General features: G+C 29.7%; 4 protein-coding genes across 4 annotated transcripts in view; 1 reads left to right on the top strand and 3 right to left on the bottom strand.

The window, feature by feature from the left end:
- Positions 1-1970: 1970 nt before the first annotated feature.
- HELRODRAFT_177747 (hypothetical protein) lies at positions 1971-9443 on the top strand (the record flags this gene model as incomplete). Its single annotated transcript, XM_009025904.1, has 9 exons — positions 1971-2057; positions 4349-4439; positions 4858-4983; positions 5445-5890; positions 5972-6041; positions 6609-6740; positions 8367-8504; positions 8704-8832; positions 9289-9443. The coding sequence occupies 9 exons, from the start codon at positions 1971-1973 to the stop codon at positions 9441-9443; spliced, it is 1374 nt and encodes a 457-aa protein (XP_009024152.1).
- Positions 9444-12379: 2936 nt separating this feature from the next.
- HELRODRAFT_177746 (hypothetical protein) lies at positions 12380-13514 on the bottom strand (the record flags this gene model as incomplete). The annotated part of the gene is made up of 3 exons (XM_009025903.1): positions 12380-12522; positions 13027-13164; positions 13463-13514. 3 exons carry the CDS (start codon positions 13512-13514, stop codon positions 12380-12382), a joined length of 333 nt encoding a protein of 110 aa, XP_009024151.1.
- A 1912-nt stretch (positions 13515-15426) lies between these two features.
- HELRODRAFT_177745 (hypothetical protein) lies at positions 15427-18304 on the bottom strand (the record flags this gene model as incomplete). Its single annotated transcript, XM_009025902.1, has 6 exons — positions 15427-15462; positions 16314-16450; positions 16713-16791; positions 17064-17209; positions 17491-17736; positions 18223-18304. 6 exons carry the CDS (start codon positions 18302-18304, stop codon positions 15427-15429), a joined length of 726 nt encoding a protein of 241 aa, XP_009024150.1.
- A 463-nt stretch (positions 18305-18767) lies between these two features.
- Positions 18768-20229, bottom strand: part of HELRODRAFT_193180 (hypothetical protein) — a 4606-nt gene continuing 3144 nt past the window's right edge. Inside the window, exons 10-12 of the mRNA XM_009025901.1 lie at positions 20080-20167; positions 19580-19720; positions 18768-19297 (exon numbers count right to left, since the gene is read on the bottom strand). Of these exons, the coding sequence (XP_009024149.1) occupies positions 19196-19297; positions 19580-19720; positions 20080-20167 (331 nt within the window). The 3' untranslated portion in view covers positions 18768-19195. The remainder of the gene's footprint in view (positions 19298-19579; positions 19721-20079; positions 20168-20229) is intronic.

The following is a 20229-nucleotide window of genomic DNA, read 5'->3' as shown; positions in this document are numbered from 1 at the left end:
GGTTGTCAATTTGGGTTGCTTTCTGGACCCACAGCTATCAATCCATCATCACGTAAAATTGAATCAGTTGCGCATGTTGAGGATATTTAAAAGGTCACTTCAAAGAGATCTTGTCCAAAGTTCGATCAATGCTTTTGTATATGAGAGATAAGATTATTGCAATAGTTTGTTTTATGGTTTACATTACACGATGATATCTATGGTTCAGCTTATTCAAAAACCATGCTGCCAAGCTAGTTTTGGGAGCTGCAAAATATGACCACGTGACTCTAATATTTTGAACACTACATTGGTTGAAGGTTGGTAGAAAGGTTACATTTGAAATTTCGCTTCTGATGTCTATGGTCATGAATGGACTCGCTCCGAAATAAGGCGGCGTTTTCAAAACCCTAAAACTTACGTCGTGACGATAAAAACTTGATAAATATTTACACGCGAATAAACAAAAAAAGCAACCGTTTTATAATTTGAAAAAATTTTTATAACTACACCATAAGACCACGTAGTATTCGTGAATGTATTTTTTCAAATACTGAGTAAAAGTAGAAAATGATCAGCTAAATGTCACGTTCCGAACCTTCAAGAAGATTATACGTGTGGATTTTCGTTGCGGTTATCTATTCCCGACAATCAATGGAAAGTAAGCTGCTCATTATCAATCATTAAACATTTTAAATGCAACGTGAGTGACGGTGTAATGGTAGTTGTCCTGGCGTTGCTGTTGCAGTCACTGGATTCGATTTCACAGACATCCACGCTTATCACATTCTATGTCTGTGTGATGAGTTAATTAGCAAGTCCTCTGTGTTTGTTGTTGAGACTCCTAAGAAAACACTGAAAATGCTGGTGAATTAGTATCCACCAGAGTGCATTGCAATTTTTATGTTCAAAATATATGTTCACAAGATTGGTGGAGTTTGGCTGAAAATTTTTAGAAACTTTAAAACAGTAAAATACCCTAACCCATAATTTTACAATCCATACGCTTATCTGTTCAGGATTTTGGAAAAGTTGATAATTTTTTCTTCAGAACTTTCACACATAACCATTGTATAATTATATTATTCAAATGCCCGTATTTCAAACGCTGTAATAGCCAAACGACGACGCAAGCAAGCACCACATCGTACATGCGTGGCCTATCATGGTTTTTGAGTTTTGGACCAAAAGTAATTGAACCAGTTCATTGCGTAGTGATATTGTAAGACATTTATTAATTTTTGAATTCAATCTATAAAGTTTTTTGGAAAATTTACCGATCGAATACTAACTAGATGTTTTATTTTATTTCATTATATTTTTTTATTCAGAAGTGAATGATAATTTGCTGAGTTTTAGAAATCACTTAGGATGTTTCGCTGATTTAACAAATGGGAAAAGTATGAGAAATGACTTGTTTATTTCATGCTACCGTTATTGTACGGGGACAAAGTATTATGCACTGCAGGTCAATTTTCAACTATTCAAACATTTTTCATTAACACTATTATTTATATACTTATTCTCACGCTAAGGAGGGTTCATTATTACTAATAAAAGTAAAAATTATTGACAAACTTCGAGGTTAGAAAATTTACAAATTACAACATGTGCCTGCAAAACAAAATAGCGTAAACATGGCCCCAATATATTTGACTAAAACTTATAACAATTTAATTTTATTTAAATTTTGTTTTTGGAAAAAATAGCCAGGTAAATGTTTTTGCTCAGATAATTTGGGTCAGCAAGAGGATGAGTCATATTGCAATTATATTTGTGACGGCGGACTTCCCTGCGGTTCAAATCATAATTATTATTTATCTTACTACAAAAGTAATAAAATTCATAATTTTTTTATAATAAGAAAGCCACTAGTTAAATTATCTTTGGGTAAACTTTTGTTTCTAATTTTTTAAAGTTTATTTAACAACTTTTTACATATTGTGACAGGAAATACAGTAATTGATGTTGCTTGTTACATGCATCTCAACATGTCTAACCAAATGAAAGGAAATTTTCCGAAACCTGAATGTCAGACTAAATGCTTTGAGGAAAGGTTTGAATATAGCGGGAGCAAAGTTAGTTGAATAATATTTTGTTTTATCAATACGATTTGAAAAAATGTTATTTTAAATGAGCACACACACACACACACACACACATATATATATATATATATATATATATATATATATATATATATATATATATATATATATATATATATATGTTGACTGCAGTGTCATGAATGAACTAAACTTATGCCTGAAAGAATTTATAATGTTGATTGCAGTGTCAAGAATTGTATATATATATATATATATATATATATATATACAATTATTTATAAAGATCACTGCGTTTTCGGCATTATTCAACTTGTAGTTGAGTTTTTTTCTGCGTAGATAAAAGTAAGAACTTCTAGCAACAATATTAATCTGAGAAGAAAGAGATATAGTAGAATCAAAGATAAAACCTAGATTACAAAACTTATGAGAGACTAACAAAACTTTTATCATTTGATGAAGTTTATTAAGGTTAAATTATTATTATTATTATTATTATTATTATTATTATTATTATTAATGCAGTTTAACGACGTTTCAGCGATACTGGCTATCTTTACGCCCTTTTTTCTTTTGAAACAAAATTGTCTTAGGGTTCTTTTGAGTTTTTTCAAATATTTCTATATTTTGTCGAGTATTTTTATCTCCTGAAGATATGTTATTAGATTATTGATGTTTTCTCTCTTTTAAATTTTTTCAATATCTGAGGGGATCTGATATCGTTTCCGAATATCATCATGGTTTTTGCATTCCACCAATATGTGCAGTACAGAAAGTTTTTCATCACAAAAGTTGCATGCTGGTGGATTTGTTTTGTTGATTATCCAAGAATGAGTCTATTTTGAATGGCCTATTTTTAACCTATTATTAATTGTCTTCAGTTTAAAATTAAAAATTAAAACTTTCCGATATTTCTAACGGTTCATCGTAAATCATTTTGAAGTTTATTTAGTTCAAAATCACAATTTTTGCTTATTTTATGCATGATTGAACAAAAAAGCTTTATTCCGTATTCCTATACCAACTTCGGTGTTCAAATTGATATTTTGTTTATGCTCAAATACATATATACAGTGTCTCTATTCTATTTTGTTGATTTCTTTTTTGTTGAAAATGAATAGTTACAGCTTGTTTTAGTGTTTATATATATATATGTATATATCAATAACAAATCAATATATATATTTATTTATTTATATATATAAATATTCATGCATACGAATTTACTTTTTTAATTTATTATTTCTTCAAATTATCAATTTGAAAATGTGCATCTCAAATAAAAATGCCCAAAAAATGAGGTTCAAATAACAAAAATTTCTTTATATATCAGTTAATAAGAGATGGTCAAATGTTTTTAACTCTTATCAACTTTTGTGGAAGAAACACAATTTATTAATGCGTTGTTCCTCAATCGTATTTTCAAATTTTATTCAGTTTTATCTAGAATATGTTTCACTAAAGCTTATGTCAGTTTTAATTTTTTCAAAATCTTTTTAAAGAATATTTTTGATTTTTAGTTTCACCAACCAACCAAATTTATGAAATCAACCAAATTTCTAGCGTTAGATAGTTTTTTATTACATTTCTCAATTTTTGTAACCAAATTCTTTTTGTAATTATTTATTTTATTAGATAAAGTTTTCCTATTTTGATTTTGCAATCAACTTCAGCATTTCTTGCAGTTTGTATATTTAAGTTGTATAACCAAGTAATTGTGAAAACTGTATAAACTGCAACAAGTATTGGGTTATAAAAATTTTCTTTAAAAATAGCAACAAGTGCTGAAGGTGGTTGAAAAATCGAAATAGATCCTATACACTCAGGTATGTAAGTTTTAATTGTTCAAAATATTTTAAAAGATCACTCGAAATTTTAATTTTTAGCTTCACAGTATAATCGACTAAAAGGATACTTAATTATCATTTTATACGTCCAAAATGATCGGTTAAAATTTTGTTAATTCGTTATCAAATGATGATCTATTGATTTGCATGGCGCCTTATATTTAGAACCTCATAGGCACAAACTTAGCTATGCCTTAGCTATATTAGTATAGACATGCTAATATAGCTAAGGCATATTAAATGCTTCTTGTTCCTGTAGCTTTTAAACATTACTTTTGTAAGTATTAATGACTTTTAAACCTTACTTTTGTAAGTATTATTAATGACTCATAAATTAGCAAAAGTTTCTAATTTATGGAAACCTTTCAACATTCTCTGGGCCCCGTTGCTGATTTCTTTCCGTTGAAATGAAAACTGTATTGAGAAATATTTCTACAGACGATAAATTATTTTCAGGAAGATATGTGCCAATGTGGCAACTCTTTCACTGGCCTCAGACAGAAGGGCGTTATGGATTGTTCCATAAAGGACTTCACCGTTTCAAGTGGTATCATAATATAATAATAATAATGAAAATATTAATAATGTTATTTCTATTTATTATTATTTAGTTGTTTTTTTAACATTTCATTATTTTAACATTTCGTTGTTTTAGTCAATTATCACTTGCTTTGAAAATAAAAGAGTTCCTTATTATTATTGTTTGTATTGTTATTTTTATTAATTTTTTTATTACCACTAATATAATTATTTACTGTTATCATTAATCATTTTTGTTGTAGTTATCTTTTTATGCGTTTTAGCATCAAACGATATAAAATAAACATATAGTGTAGCGAGTTTTAAGTAACTCAATGCACTATTTTTATTCAGTTAACATTCATTTAATCATTTATAATTAAATATTTATTAATTGGTTTTTGTTATTCAACTTTTTCAATTCAACATTTTTTAAAACCATCAAGTCTCATTTAGGCAAAACAAATCGGAGATCTACCAATACTGCAAGAATGACAGAACAGAGAGTAGCAAAGCTTACTGCGACACGAACGTTTGCATTCCCGGTTCGGCAGGACCATTCTGTATCAAAGGTAGAAATTTTTTTAATTTTAAAACCTAAGGGGACGTTCAGGTATCACGTGACTTTTTTTGAACCTTTCTTTTTTGCGTAAAACATCCGCTATTAACTACTTTTCCAAACACCGTAAAGCAATAAGTTGAGAAGTTTGTAAAACAAAAGCAGAAGAAATGTTTGCCAATTTTTCTAAAGACCTTTTGTTGCTTATTTTATTTAAAAAAAACCATTAGAAGCTTTCCTTTTTTCATACCGGGGACTAACTCTGAAGCTGGTTAAGAGTTGTGTAATTTTGAACCAATCTTCGGATATTTGTTTAAAACGAAACAAACTAACGTCATTGAAACTGTTTGATTATTACACGTTATCCTAACCTTACTTTCTTCGCTCTGTTTATTTCTGCTTGCTAGGTACGAAATGCGTTTAAAACGAAGAGTTCAACACCCAAACACACTGAACCATTCACCACCACCTCAGCTACAACCATCCAGATCAAAACTATTTCTGTCGTCCCAACCACTCCAGCGGCAAATCAAAACGTACAAGTTTATACATATCAAAGTACCAACGAAACGTATGTTGGCACACTTCCATGCAGAGATAACAATGGAGGGTGTGGTGATAAAATATGTTGGGAGGTTAATGATGAAGAAATCGATAATGGAAAGGTTCAAGTTGAATGTAAACCACCAGATGAGGAAATCTTTGATGTGCCAGAAGGTTGCATGATATTTTTTTCATGCATTTGTCTAAAAATTAATTTGTTAATTTTCATCGGTACACATGTTCAAGTGAAAAAACCTAAGGGTAATTGGAACTATAAAGGATGTTTTCAAAAGGTGCATTCAGCCAAGGAGCTGATGATCAATTCGGTCAAATCTTGCTCCGAATATTGCAGTCAAACATTATTCTATGGAATGCAGGTGCGCAATTTGTATTTTTTTTCTAATGTAGATCGTATTGTTATTAAATTTTCAATGAATTACATACATATACATTTTCAGTGGTTATATTCAACTTTATTGAATTTAGAACAAACAGTTATGTGTATGTGCCAAAAATGTTCAAAACGAGGTCAGTGCCAGCAAATGTGACAAAAAATGTTCGGATGGACTATCATGTGGGGGCAAATCTTTCTATTCTGTATACGCCAGTAACGTTTTTTTGTTTTTTAAATGCTTTTTAGAATATAATTGGTTAAATTTTTAAAATGTTTCAAACAAATGAAAAGTGGTCATAAACATCTTAAACTATTTCATTTAATTGAAAAAATTATGACACCATTTAAAGACAAACAACGTTAAATATAAATTCATTAAAGTCGAGACTTTCAACAACCGTTTTGTTTCAGTACAATAGTATACAAATTCATTGGTATCATTTTATTTCTATACCGATATAAGAAACATTATTGGTATATTTCGATATCGGCAGATATAGGTACATTTTTGCCAATATTAGCAATAGAATTAGTGTTTGCTATAGAGAAGTTTTTTTTTGTAGAAATCTCTGAAGCGATAGCCACCATTTATGACTTACCTGACAGAAACGTTGAACACCATTTTACTTTGTATCAATTCTGCCTATGCCTAAAGCCGGTCCTGTAAAAATTTATTAAGTTTGTTAAATAATTTTTAACAGAAATATCGAATGTATCACTTAATATCGGATGTTTTAAATTTTTGGAACTTGAACACAAAGAAAGCGAATCTTTGAGCAAATTACTCTGTGTGAATAGATGCAGAGAACTTGACTTTCCATACAGTGGAACAAGTGTTAGTTTCAGAAGTCTTTTGGTTCCAGTAGTGGTAATGTTTTTGTACTCTTTATTATGCAGCTCTGTCAAACGCAGACCAGCTTACATGTTGTTTATTCTAAACTTATAACTTATGTAAATTCGTTATGCATTTGCATCGCAAGTATCACGTCATTCCCGCATAGCGTATAATTTTTTCTGTTTTTTGGACAGACAGTATTCGAACCAGACTAACGCGTGACTACAACTCGAGACACACTACTTTGACTGAGCTCTCAAGCCGACCTAATAAATTAAGTATTACTAAATAAACAGTTAAAATTCATTTTTCAATTGAAATTTTTTTAATTATAACGAAAAAGAGTTTCCATTGAAATAATTTTATCTTAGTCTGGAGGATGCCAATGTGGACGAAAAATACAATTCAAAAATCAAGTGAACATAGAGCAGTGCGCTGAGCCTTCTGTTTTTTCAATACTCAGTGATGGTAATTATCAATTTTTTCTTATTTCTGCATGATGAAATGACTCATAAACTCAAATTCTTTCAAAACCTTTTTTAAGAAGCTTAGTTCGATATTTATTCAATCAAATATTAGTGAAAATAATTCAGAAATTATAAGCAACCTAAGTGAATTTAGTTAAAAACAGTGGAAAGAAATGATAATATTTTTTCAACATTAACAATCTATTAATTTGAACCGATTTAGAATCCTTGAATGAAATCCGTTCTTAAAAATTAGCTTTATTGAACAAACAAAACTCATATTGCCTGAACAAAGAGTATTTAATTGTATTAAAGATTAAATTTGTCAACACCCTGGAAATAATGATTGGTTCTCTTTCAGTAAGATAATCTATATGTTTAGGATGACCTAAAAAAGAATTGTCACTTTTCTTCAAAATTAAAACATCATTTTAACTGCAATGACAATATCATTCTGATCAAAAAGTTAGAATTCGTGGAACATTTTTGAGATGGCTTGGTAGCTACTTAACTGACAGAAAACAGTTTGTTAGATGGCAGAATAAAATTCTACGATACAATCCATTTACTTTGGAGTTTTCTCAGGAAAGCATATTGGTCCATTGCACTTTGGGATTTTCATGAACCATCTTCCCATGGCATAGACGTTTTTTGATTTTTATTGTTACTCCGATGATACTAACATTTTAAACAAAAATTGAAATAGTCATGAATTTTCAAATGAAACCAATATTGTCATCAACTTTTAGTAATTTTATTGACAAAGCAATCGCACACGACCATAATTTTTTTTTCAAATCAAATTTTGATGAGACGAATAACTACTTCACGGTTATTTTTGTCTACAAACAGCTGACAAACAATTTATCATCAATATTCAACCATCACTAAATATGCTGGCAGCAATAACAATGGACAACTGAATTACATTAGAACAAATTTATCGAAGACAATCATTTTCTTTTTAATGCAATTTCTGTTTAGGTGGCCATTAACAATGAATTCATTAATGATTTTGCGTTGGCCAATCTGCTTTCTATCAATTAATCAATTTTTAGATGCAAATAAATTTTCGTTTCGTTTTCTTTTGTTTCGTTTTTTGCTGTAAACTTCTTCAAATATTCATTACTCTTCAAATACTCTTCAAATACCTTTAGTGTCACCAGATTTAAATGTTCGTGGAAAATCGACAAAGTACAACTATTGCATAAATGATAAAAATGAAAATAGAAAGGCATATTGCAGATCTGGTGTTTGTTTACCTGGCTGGGTTGGAGCATTCTGTGATAGGAGAGGTTTTATTGGCATCTTTCAACATCTAATTTAACTTTTTGAAAATTGTTTTTATTTAATATTCAACTGTTATAATGAATTTTTTGTTAATTTCTAACTCCAAACTCCAATAACTATTTAATTTTTCAGAATTAAAAAAATTGAGAAAATTTTTATATTATGATTAAAAACTATTGCATAAGAAACATTCATGTTCGGCAGATTGTGCAACTCAAAATGGAGGTTGTAACACGACGATGAACTGCGTACAAGAAATTGTAAACGGCTTGATGCAAGAGAGATGCATCTGCGAGTCAAGAGATGCTGCAGTCGATGAAAATGAATGTATAGGTTAGAATCAGGGCCCGATTTACGACGGCTTGCCCAGAGAATTCTATAAAAATTAGATTTTACACAGAATAGATATCGTAGCATCAAAACACATAATGATATTTAAAGATAATTTATGAAATAATAAAAACTGAATAAGTTAAAACAATCAGTTTTTTATTGTCTAGAGGCATTTATACCGATAAATTCGGCTCAACTTTGCACTTCATAATTCCTTCATATTTTTAAGCAATTGATTCCTTTTTTATTCTACGTATTCTTGTTTTAAAATATCCAGACAAGATCAATGACACATAAAATAATCAGATTAATGTTAAATAATAAGAGTTCTCTTAGATAGCTGCTTCCTAAACGCATAAATATATTTAATATGTGTGGATAATGGTTGATTTACTTTAAATTAAAACAATTTTATATAAAAAAAAGTGATTTAAATTACTTTTTAATAAATTGCAGTGTTAAAAGTATCAGACGGAGAAAACAAATCAATTTTGTTAATATACATCTCAATAATTGTGTTTGCCGTTCTGTCACTTTTACCAGTAGCGATTCTGTTTAAACATTTGAAAAAACGTAAAGGAAATGGTATGAAATATTTTGAAATTCACTAATGAAATATTCACTCTTGTGAAATATATCTGCATTTGTACTCAATCTTAGCCTTATGTCTTTCTTTCTCTTACTCCCTTTCTCTCTCTCTCTCTCTCTCTCTCTCTCTCTCTCTCTCTCTCATACACACACAGTCATAAAATAAATCATTTGTGTATAATTTTGGGTAGACCATATTGATGAATATTGAAAGAATGCATTTCAACTGAATGAATGTGAAAATGAACAATCGATTTTAATAATATGTTAAATGAATATTGAGAAAAATGATATTGAAAAATAATTTTCAATTATTTTATGACATCTTTATAATATTGAAATTAAAAAAATTTGATATATGAGGTATCGAATTCATTCGTGTAAGATTGAATTATCCATTTGACGATTCTGATATTTTTTATGTTTTCAAAATTTTGACTTTAATAAAGTCATTGTCCGCTCAAATTTGAAATTCACTTTTATCACCAAAAAAATATTAATTATTTTTATTTTTTTCTATTTCACAGAACCAGTAAAAGAAACAGGTCAGAATGAGAATATAAATCCTATTATTGTCTCAGCTAAATTAATTTTTTTTTACGTTTTGCAAATCAATATTAAGCAAGCAGCAGAGGCGTAGTAGACAAGGAAGTCTTGTTGTTAAAGTTTTTTTTGTTAAAGTATAGTTGCGGCTCTTTAAAATTTCACTCTGAAAATATGGACTGAGACTTTTTTTATAGTTAAAGACTCTTGACATTAAATTTTTGGCCAAGTCACTTGCAAGTTTCAATGCAAATTTTAAGAATAACTTGACCTCAACGTCAGCAGAGGCTCCTTTAGAAAAGATTTCCCACTACAATATTTTAAATAAAAATATGTTTCAAATGAATTACCAACTATTATTAATTTTTAAATACACAGATCCAAAACCATCTATTGACGGTTATTGATACACTTAAAATAATTTTTTAGTATAACATGTTTTGGAATGCCTATAATGACTGATTTTGAATGTTTTTGGGATTGGTTTGAGATTGTGTGTGGCGTCGTTTAGCTCATATTAATATATGCTGTTTGTGTGTGTGTGTGTGTGTGTGTGTGTGTTATAGATTTCTCAATTTCTATGAAGGCATAGATTGACCTTCAACTTTTTGTTAGTTGTGAAAATTGTATTACATTTTAGGTCATAAATTGATAAAAGTGGAGCTATCAGATTCGATATCAGTTTTGTTCGAATTTGTTTTTTATGTTAATTTTTTTCAAAACTTTGTTAAAATTTTAATTATATTCACAGGAAGCTTATCATCAGACGTAAGCTCATAAAGCGTCAAATTTTTTTCTGAACACGACGAAAATTCTCATTTTATTTTCTTTAAATTTTGGCAAAGTTTAACGTAAACTTCAATGAAAAAAATGGTTTTTTAAACACTTGGACATTGGAATAAAAAAAATTTTTCACTTTTTCTTTATTTTAAAAACAAGATAACAATGAAAAATTCAACAACATTCGTTATATTAAAGCATTATACATCGTATGGGGAATTTATTTTAGTGAATAAACAAAGAAAAGGCCGTTTGGATAGATAGAAATTTATAAACACTATCTATATGTTATTTTTCTAAACATTATAAAAACTTAAATCACTAAACACAAAGGGTTTTAATTTTTATCGATAATTTCATGTAACAGCAGTATAACTAAACTTTTCCTTTGAAAATTGTCTAGACTTTAAAGATAAAAACACAGTCTAACTGAAAAATTTGGATTATGTCTACAAACTTTATATTACAAGCAGTTTTAAATCAATTGAAACAACGTTGATGTTAAATATTGTTGAAAAATATTCTATAATGGATGGTATTGTACAATGTTTAAGGCACCTCTAAGTCTGTCGTCGTTGTGACGGAGTTCGATATCGCAAGTAATGTATGTAATGCGCTGAATAACGCTTCTTACGAGAATACGTGTCTGTGGTATTGTTGTTGTTACTTCTAAAAAATGGTTAAGAAATAATTTCGAAGAATGAACAAAAATTAGATATGTCAATTGAACCACAATGGTACATTTTGATGTCGTCAAAAAAAATCAATTTTGTTTTGTAAAAAAAAACAGCTGAAAAAATTTTCAATTAGAGTAGCCCTTTACCTGGATTAGTTTTTAATAACATTTAAATTTAGAAAAATCAGGTGATTAGCTTTTCATTTATCTTTAAAATGGAAATACGCTGAACATTTCAAAACAATGTTAAAATACAAAAATTTAATCTATAAGAGACAAAAATATTAAAAATGCTGATTACTGAATGAGTGTGAACGAAATAAAAAATTGTCTTCTGAGCAAAACAACACAACCCACTTTAACCATTCATTTCAAGATTTTGTCCCTGAAAGTCGACAAAATTGGAACTATTTAAAACACTATAAAAACTTGAATGAGATTGGTTTGACAAATTTATAAATTCATTTACAATCTCATAACAATAATTATACTCTAACCATCAATGAATTTTAGAAATCATCTCAAAGTAGTTATAGAACTTTTGTTAAACGATTCGAAAACTTCATGTGAACTCATAGTAACATAAAAATTGTTAGTAATGTTCGGAATTGTCTTAAAATAATTATTTGACAGAAGATTTGAACAAACTTGGTTTTTTGATCGACTACATGAATATTCGCCAACTTCGCAGATTTCCTCTTTCTGATATTTTTTAATGATTTGAAAACTACAGCTATGGAAACGGCAATGAACATCAAGATGAACAAGACGACGACAAGTAGTGTAACACTTTTGTTTTTGCTTTCATCTTCGGTTACGGGAATCACACCTCAAATAAAATTTTTGACTTGATTCAAAAGCAAACAATTAAAAAAACAATTATAAACGTTGATAGTATTTGGAAAAGTATCGGAAAAACAATTTGAAATAAAACATATTGTGCTGTTCACGTAACGAAACTCAGCTGAACGTACTAATGCATTCCTCGTTATCCGCTGATGAGTAACCACGTTCACATGCACAATTCATGAATGGGGAGTTGTTGACGATTATTTGGAAGCATTTGAAGTTACGACCACAGCCACCATTCTTTATTTTGCAATCTGTATATCGGTGAAATTTTAAATATTAAAAGGCAATGATATATAACGCTTGAAAATACTGTCTAACAACGTTAAAATTTAACAAAATAAACCTTTCTATTATTAATCTTAGTTTTTTTTATTATAATCTAGATAAAATTTTTAATGTTATAAACATTATGCAATAAAAACACCACAATGTATGAATTCAAAGTTTTATATGAAACTTGACTGTTGTTAAAATCTACGACGGCTTTGAATATACAAAAGATTTGGATTGGGTTCGGTGCTTTGAGAAAGTTATCGAAAAGGATGGGCGTTCACGTTGAAAAATTTTTTTTGAAATATTTTGTTTAATTGAAATGAAGCTTTTATGAAAAGACGACAACATAAATATAATCTAAATTATCCAAACTTAAAAGGAATGAGACAAAAAATAAGAAGACAACATTCTTAAATCATGATTTTATAAAACTTTTCACCTAAAACAAAAATAACTGTAATAACTGGAGAATCACGACATACCTCTAATATCGCAGAATGTTCCCTGCCAGCCAGGCACACAAACCCCTTGTTCGCAATAACTCTCATTGGATTCTACAACATCATTCAAGCAGAAATGGTACTCTTCCGTACCTTCATCAAATGATCTTTCGAACAATACTGAACAATCGGAGTGGTAGTTTTACATTTTTATATGTTTTAACGGTATTCATTTCCTATGTTTAGTTAAATTTTTACCTGTGATCAGTTATGTTACTTTCTAGTGTATGCTTTATAGATAAATGTGTATGACCATATAATACACAAAAAGAGAGGTACAGTTCGATAAATAATGCCGTAATGCTATTCTAAGTAATGCTGATTTGTAATTTTCATATGTTTTTGAATTATAAAATAGGCGTGAATTCTTACGTCGATAAAATTTAATATTTGATCAATTTTTTTGTATAACACTTACCACTGAAAACCTCGATGGCATTAGTAGAGTCTAGTTGAGTGCAGTGGTCCATAGGTAGCTGGCCATTCAAAATTTTTGAGCTACTACAGAAGCAAGATTCATTGAACTTGTGACATGTGACAAATCAATGTAGTATTCAAATATTTTCAAAAAAAAACTTAACAAACAAGACAAATTATATGGAGCGTTCATTTAAAAACTTAGGCGTAGCTAAAGAGGATAACGGGTCTAATGACCCCTACTCTGAAAAATGTAACTAAGGTTGATGTAAAAGAGAAAAAACGTTCATATAAATTTTTACCATTTCAGCTCTCCTCCTCCACAACAGTAAAATTTGGTTAATTTTCGCCAAAAATGCCAGGTTTCAAGGCGTAACTGAGCTCCCCGAAATAATTTACATTGATAATTTTTGTAACTATCATTAATTTTGTGTTTATTTTAATGCCTATCCGTTAAATTGCATGGTAAAATACGTGCAAAAAATGCATGGAAGTTTATTTTAATGTCTACTTGTCAAATTACATTTTAAAATACGTGCAAACATAATTGCATGAACGTTTATTTTAATTCCTACGCACGTAACCAAGCAAGCATGTGAGTTTACTTGAATGCCTACAATGTAAAAACTATCTACTTTAAAGAATACCGAAACTATTACGTTAACCCTACAAAATTATTTAATAATTGATGAAAGTTAAAAAAGATGTTATGATTTATTAATTTTTTAAAAAAATTTTCGGTATTTTATGTTAAAACCTCAATATCAACGTTTTAATAAACAACAGTCTTAAAGCAATTCACTTTTAAACATATTTATGCATTAATCGTCCTCTCAATTTCACTTTTAAATTTTAAATTTCGATTGCGTTGAGGTTCTAAAGTAAAGTTTTGCCATGAAAAGAAAAATAAGCAGGAAAACAATTTATTGAATTTTTTAACATAAATACCAAAATCGTTATGTTGTGATGAATCGAAAACTTAGTTGGCACAGAGTTGTAAGTTGGTTTATCCAAGTCTGAGAGTCTTGTAAACATTAACAATGAATTGGAGCTGAAGGGCAATGAGAAAAATGTTTCGTCGTTATCTATCCCAAAAGATAATTTTGATGCACCATGTTCAAAAACAAAAAAAGACAGCTGATTACGTCGGAGTAAAATTAAACAACCATGAAAAAATTGAAATTAGCAAATAGTTATAAAATTTATTTACTACGATGATACAGGAAAATTTACAAGACGCTTTCAGTATGATTGGTTACAAAAGTTTAAATGGCTTGCTTATTCAGAAAAAGGTAAAGGCGTTTATTGTTCAACGTGTATAATATTTTATACAGACAAAATGGTTGGTAAAGGTAAACATGAAACAATTGGAACTTGTATTAATGAACCATAAACATATTTAAAAAGGCTTTGGAGTCTTTTAATTTAAACAACATGGATCAACAGTGTATCATCAAAATGTTGTTTTAACAAAGTAATATTGAAGCCAATGCTTGTAATAGAATGAATAGTATTGATGAACAAATAGATACTCAAAAAAAGAAAAAAATAATATATAATAGAGAGATACTTAAAGCTATAATAGAATTTATACGTTTTTGTGGTCAGCAAGGCCTTGCATTAAGAGGCAATAATGAAGTAGGACGGATAAATTTAATAACTCTAAAGGAAAATGATGGTAACTTTCGAATCTTGTTAAGATTTAGAGCCAATGGAGGAGATGTAGTTTTACAAAATCATTTACAACAATCTGCAAAAAACGCTTTATATACCAGTCCTGAAATACAGAATAAATTCATTTGGTTATCTCATACAGAAAAAATTATCGAAAGAATTCAGCAAAAACAATTTTTTCCAGTTTTAGCCGATGGAACAACTAATATTTCACAAATTGAACAATTTTCCCTGTGCATAAGTAATGTGAGTAATGATGACAATGGTATACCAATTTTAAGAAATTTATTATCATTTGTTCCAGTTTATGATGTTTTTGGCCAAGGCCTTGCAACGGTAATTGTTGATAAGCTTAGTGAATTTGGTCTTTAAATTGAACATTTAAGAAGACAGGGATATGACTTACCTACAATTTGTCAAAGTTATTGCAGACTGTGTATCTGGATATCGTAACTGCAATGCAGGTAGTGAAGGATGTAACTCAATTTTTTCTTAACTGCAGAGAAAATGGAGAATTTATTGAGAATTAAATATAGAAATGGTTATTCCAAGAACCACAAAATTTAATAAAAATCGATGTAATGTGACTTCACAAGATCCGGAAAATTATTTTCGAATATCCATTTTCAATTCTTTCTTGGATGATTCAGTGGCTTCACTGAAAGATAGATTCCTTCAATACGACACTAATTACTTCTTAACAATTTATTTTACCTTGAAGGTGTGATGTACAATATAATTATATTGAAGAATGTCCCGAATTTTCTAAAGATGACTTCCCAGAACCTTTTGAAAACATATTAAAAGGTGAATGGTCATTGTGGACACAAAAATGAAAAACAAGAATAAAAGATAGGCCAAAAACAGCCATTGAGGCATTGGCAGAATGCAATTCCTGTCTATTTCCAAATATTTAGGCACTGTTATTAATTATGGCAATTCTACCAGTATCAACGTCAACAGTTGAAAGAAGTTTTTCAACACTGAAAAAAATTAAAAATTATTTGAGAAATAGCTCTAATGAGGAGGGACTCACTTCATTGGCACTACTATCTATTCATCGGGATATATCTATCAAAAATCTATCAAAAATTTTTGATTACTCCACTTTTCGTAACTATTTCTTTTCAAATTTCTAAACAAAAAAAGTATTTGCAATTGTTTTAACAGCGACACACCTTGTAGCCAAGAAAACTAAATGATTTTTCACGACACGCCGCTGCACAAGTATCTACATTTACAGTTTTATCTTCAGCTTTATAATGGTGTGTAACTGATGTGAAACAGCCTACCAAGGTTAAGTTGGACACTGGTTCTTGTGAAGAAAAAAATTTTGTTGAATAAAAAATTATTGTTAATAGATAATAATAGTAGTGTGTATGTACGTCGTAAAGCTTTTATAAAACAAAAATGCTTGATTAATCAGAAAAAATACTGGAGTGGTTTGAAAAAAATGACCATGTCCAATTTTTATCATGGTTATGACTTTTGATGATGAATGGATTAATTTAGTGGACATTACAACAAAAAAATACTGGAGTATACGGAGAAGTGACCGAATCCACCACACGAATTACCATCTTTGCATGTCTGATTGCAGCGCGCCATCGATGTTCTGTACTTGATGTTGAGGAAACACTCGCACTGATGTTTGTTCTTTTTGAGGAAAATTTATGGATATTTGAAAAGTTTTAATCTGACTCCAACTTTTTTAAAAAAGCAACCACCCAAAAAGCAGCCACTAAATAATCAATAATCTCCACAAGTTAATAGAGATCTCCAGTAAAGAATAAATTAGGAACTTAAAGGCCTCCATTCCTTCGTTGCTCTAGGGCCTCAAAACTTTTAAATCCGGCCATGAATGCATATTATTAAAAAAAGGTTTTGTAATTTTTAATAAAAATTTAAAAAAGAGAGATACAAAATACATTTATAAACTTGATTCCGTAATACGGAGTTGTACACTGGTAGCTACACTCGCCTATTGAGTCAACGTAGATCAACACTTTATCGTTGAAGTCATAAGTGTCCGTGACGCCAGTCAAGAAACATCCAAGAAGATGTTTGCCGTTCGCTGTTCAACAATTCATCAATTTATTTATACCAATAGGAAATTTGCGTATATTTCCTGCTTATTTACCAACAATTTATAAATATAGTTGAATGGCCTTTACGAATAAGTTAGTGAAACAACGCTCTCCTTCTTAACATTATATATAATGCATAAATCAGATTAACATGTTTATATAAATAAGATTAGATAGAAAAATTGTAATAAATACATATCCGTAACAACAATTACCTTAAATAAATTGTTAATGTTGACAATTTCAAAGAACTTGGTGTATTAGTAACTGTTAGCTAAATAATGATCGGTTCCGATGAACGTATTGTAAAACAGGAACAAACTCAACTTATAATTATTATTAAAGCCGTTTACAATGTAAAACAAGTCAGAAATAAAGTAGATACTGTGCGCAGTTTGGACGTTTAAGACCATTTCGCTTGAGGGGCCGAGGCACTTGACTATAAACTCGCCACGAAATAATTTCTTAACGCACAGTTCGTCAGGTAGACACCCACCATTGTCACTGCTGCAGTCTGTCGTGTGGAGGAAAATTCAATTTACTTAATTTTTCGATTCAAATTTATAAAATTTCTCGTGTAATGTTTTCATTCTTTAGACTTGTGTGTAGAGGTTTCGATGAAAAGATATGAAATGCTAAGAATGACGGTTTCGGGGTTTTCTAAATTTATTTTTAACTTTTGAGATTAGCCGTTTTGTTTTATGTAGGGAAAATGTTTGACTCTGGAACACAAGATATGAATAACACCGAGATTACCTATGCCTTTCACGATTCAATTCAATCCATTTCAGTTCCTGTCATTTGTGAAGCTAAAACAGTAATGATTTGACTTGTTGGCCAAAAAGATTAAATTCCTAATTTCGTTGTGGTCACCAGTACAAAATACACAGTAGAAGAAACAAAACTCAATTGTATTTTACCTGCCCTAAGGCCGAAATAATTTTTCTGCCAAATTATAAACCATCGTGTCTGTTAAGATTTGAAAGAAAAAGTTACAAACCTCTCGCTAGCACGGATCGTGTCAGATGAGCATTGATGATGAGTATTATAACATTGAAAATAAGATCGCATTTAAAATCCATGCGGCAATTCGTAAAATTTTGAAAAGGTTTTCTTCGTTATAAAACAGATTCGTAATTAAATAAACATAACAAACAGTGATCCAATTGATTTAAAAATTTCAATGATAACAACGTCAGTCCTCCTTTATAAATATAGCCATCGGAAGAATTTACAAGAATAAACTTCTATATAATCGATTTAAATTATAAGTCTTACATAACGTGTTTTTGGCAAAAATTTACAAATCATCTGATCCAGACAATTTAGTAAAATTTATTTTATTTTTGATTAAAACAGAATGGTATTTAATGTTATCCCAAGACAGATGCTATCACAGTTCGTTTTTTCTTCAAATTAATTATTATAAGCTGTTCTTATGATGTATTTTTGGTATTTATCGTGACTATCCAGACCTTTATACGCATTAATATTTATACACAAAAATTTATATTTTTATGAAAAAAACATTATTTTTCAATTTACATTTTTTCAAATGGCAACAAATAATAATAATACGAATTATTGTAATAATCTATTTGATGTAATTATAGCAACAATTTAACATAAATAATGTAATTTAACGATACAAACAGAAAATTTGTGTAGTTTTTATAGAAATTTTCGAACTTTTTATGGGCAGAATGTTTTTTTTAAACTGTTTTGAGTTACAATGATATTCCAAAGTCAAAATTTCAACAAATAGGATAAAATTATTAAAAAATATTTAAATAATAATATAAAAATAATAATAATAATATACAAATTCCAGATCATCAGACACATCTAAACACATACACACACACTCACACACACATTAATCAAATTTGTAAAAAAAAATTATGAATTATTGTCGTAATATTACTTGCAAAAATAAATATCTATATAATAATAATTATTATATTTATAATAATTCATCCATCTTGTCCGAATTCCTCAGTGAATTTCCTCAACTTCTTTAGGTCGTCATCATTGACTGTTGGCTTGGAATTCTGCAATGATCTCATCATGTCAGACTGTGTGGAGAACGTTTCATATGTTGAAGTTGGAAATATAAAAACAAACAAACAACAGCAAATGAACATACAACAACAACAACAACATACATACATACATACATACATACATACATACAACAGCAAATGAACATACAAAAACCACAACATACAAACATACCACGACAGACAAACAAATACAACACCCAAAACAACATACAAACATACAACGACAGGCTAACAACGAACACATAACATACTACCACAACCAAAAACATCAGCAGCAGTCAAACAACAGCGGACCATATTAAGAATGGGCTCCAACAATTTCTCTCCAGGAACATCCATCCAACTCATCTCAATAGCGCCGGGGTCACCGGGAGAACATGGGGTCAATAGGTCATCAACTATGACACCTTTATTTATTGGGCTCTCACCTCTAACCTGAAAAGTTTTCAGTTAAATGTAGCATAATGGGAAATAGTACCCTGATACTAGAATAGGTTTTTTACTGCATTTCTCAGAGCTATCAGGTTGGTATCACTTTAAAATTGAAGAACTTGAACTATTCAAAACAACCATGTTAACTGTAAAATTAATATTGATTGACTGGTTACTACAATTGACTTATTAATTTCTTATTGTCAATCAATCAATCAATCAATCAATCAATCAACCAACCAAACAATTAATCAACTAACCAACCAAACAACCAATCAATCAACCAACCAACCAACCAACCAATCAATCAATCAATCAATCCATCAATTGAAGAAAACAGTCCAACCTCAAATGGAACAAACCTTTTTGAAATGTGTGGCACTCTGTACTTTTCTAACAGGCTCCATCAATGCATCCCTCACGACGATACTGATGTCTGCCCCTGAGAACCTGGCATGATGACAACGAAGAAGATGAATGATGGTGTGCTAGCTCAGATGCTAGAAGCGTCA

The sequence above is a fragment of the Helobdella robusta genome (assembly GCF_000326865.2).
Source record: "Helobdella robusta unplaced genomic scaffold HELROscaffold_44, whole genome shotgun sequence".
Classification (NCBI taxonomy): Eukaryota; Metazoa; Annelida; class Clitellata; order Rhynchobdellida; family Glossiphoniidae; genus Helobdella; species Helobdella robusta.
The sequence above is the reverse complement of the archived record's forward strand: the minus strand, read 5'-3'. Positions and strand labels throughout refer to the sequence as shown.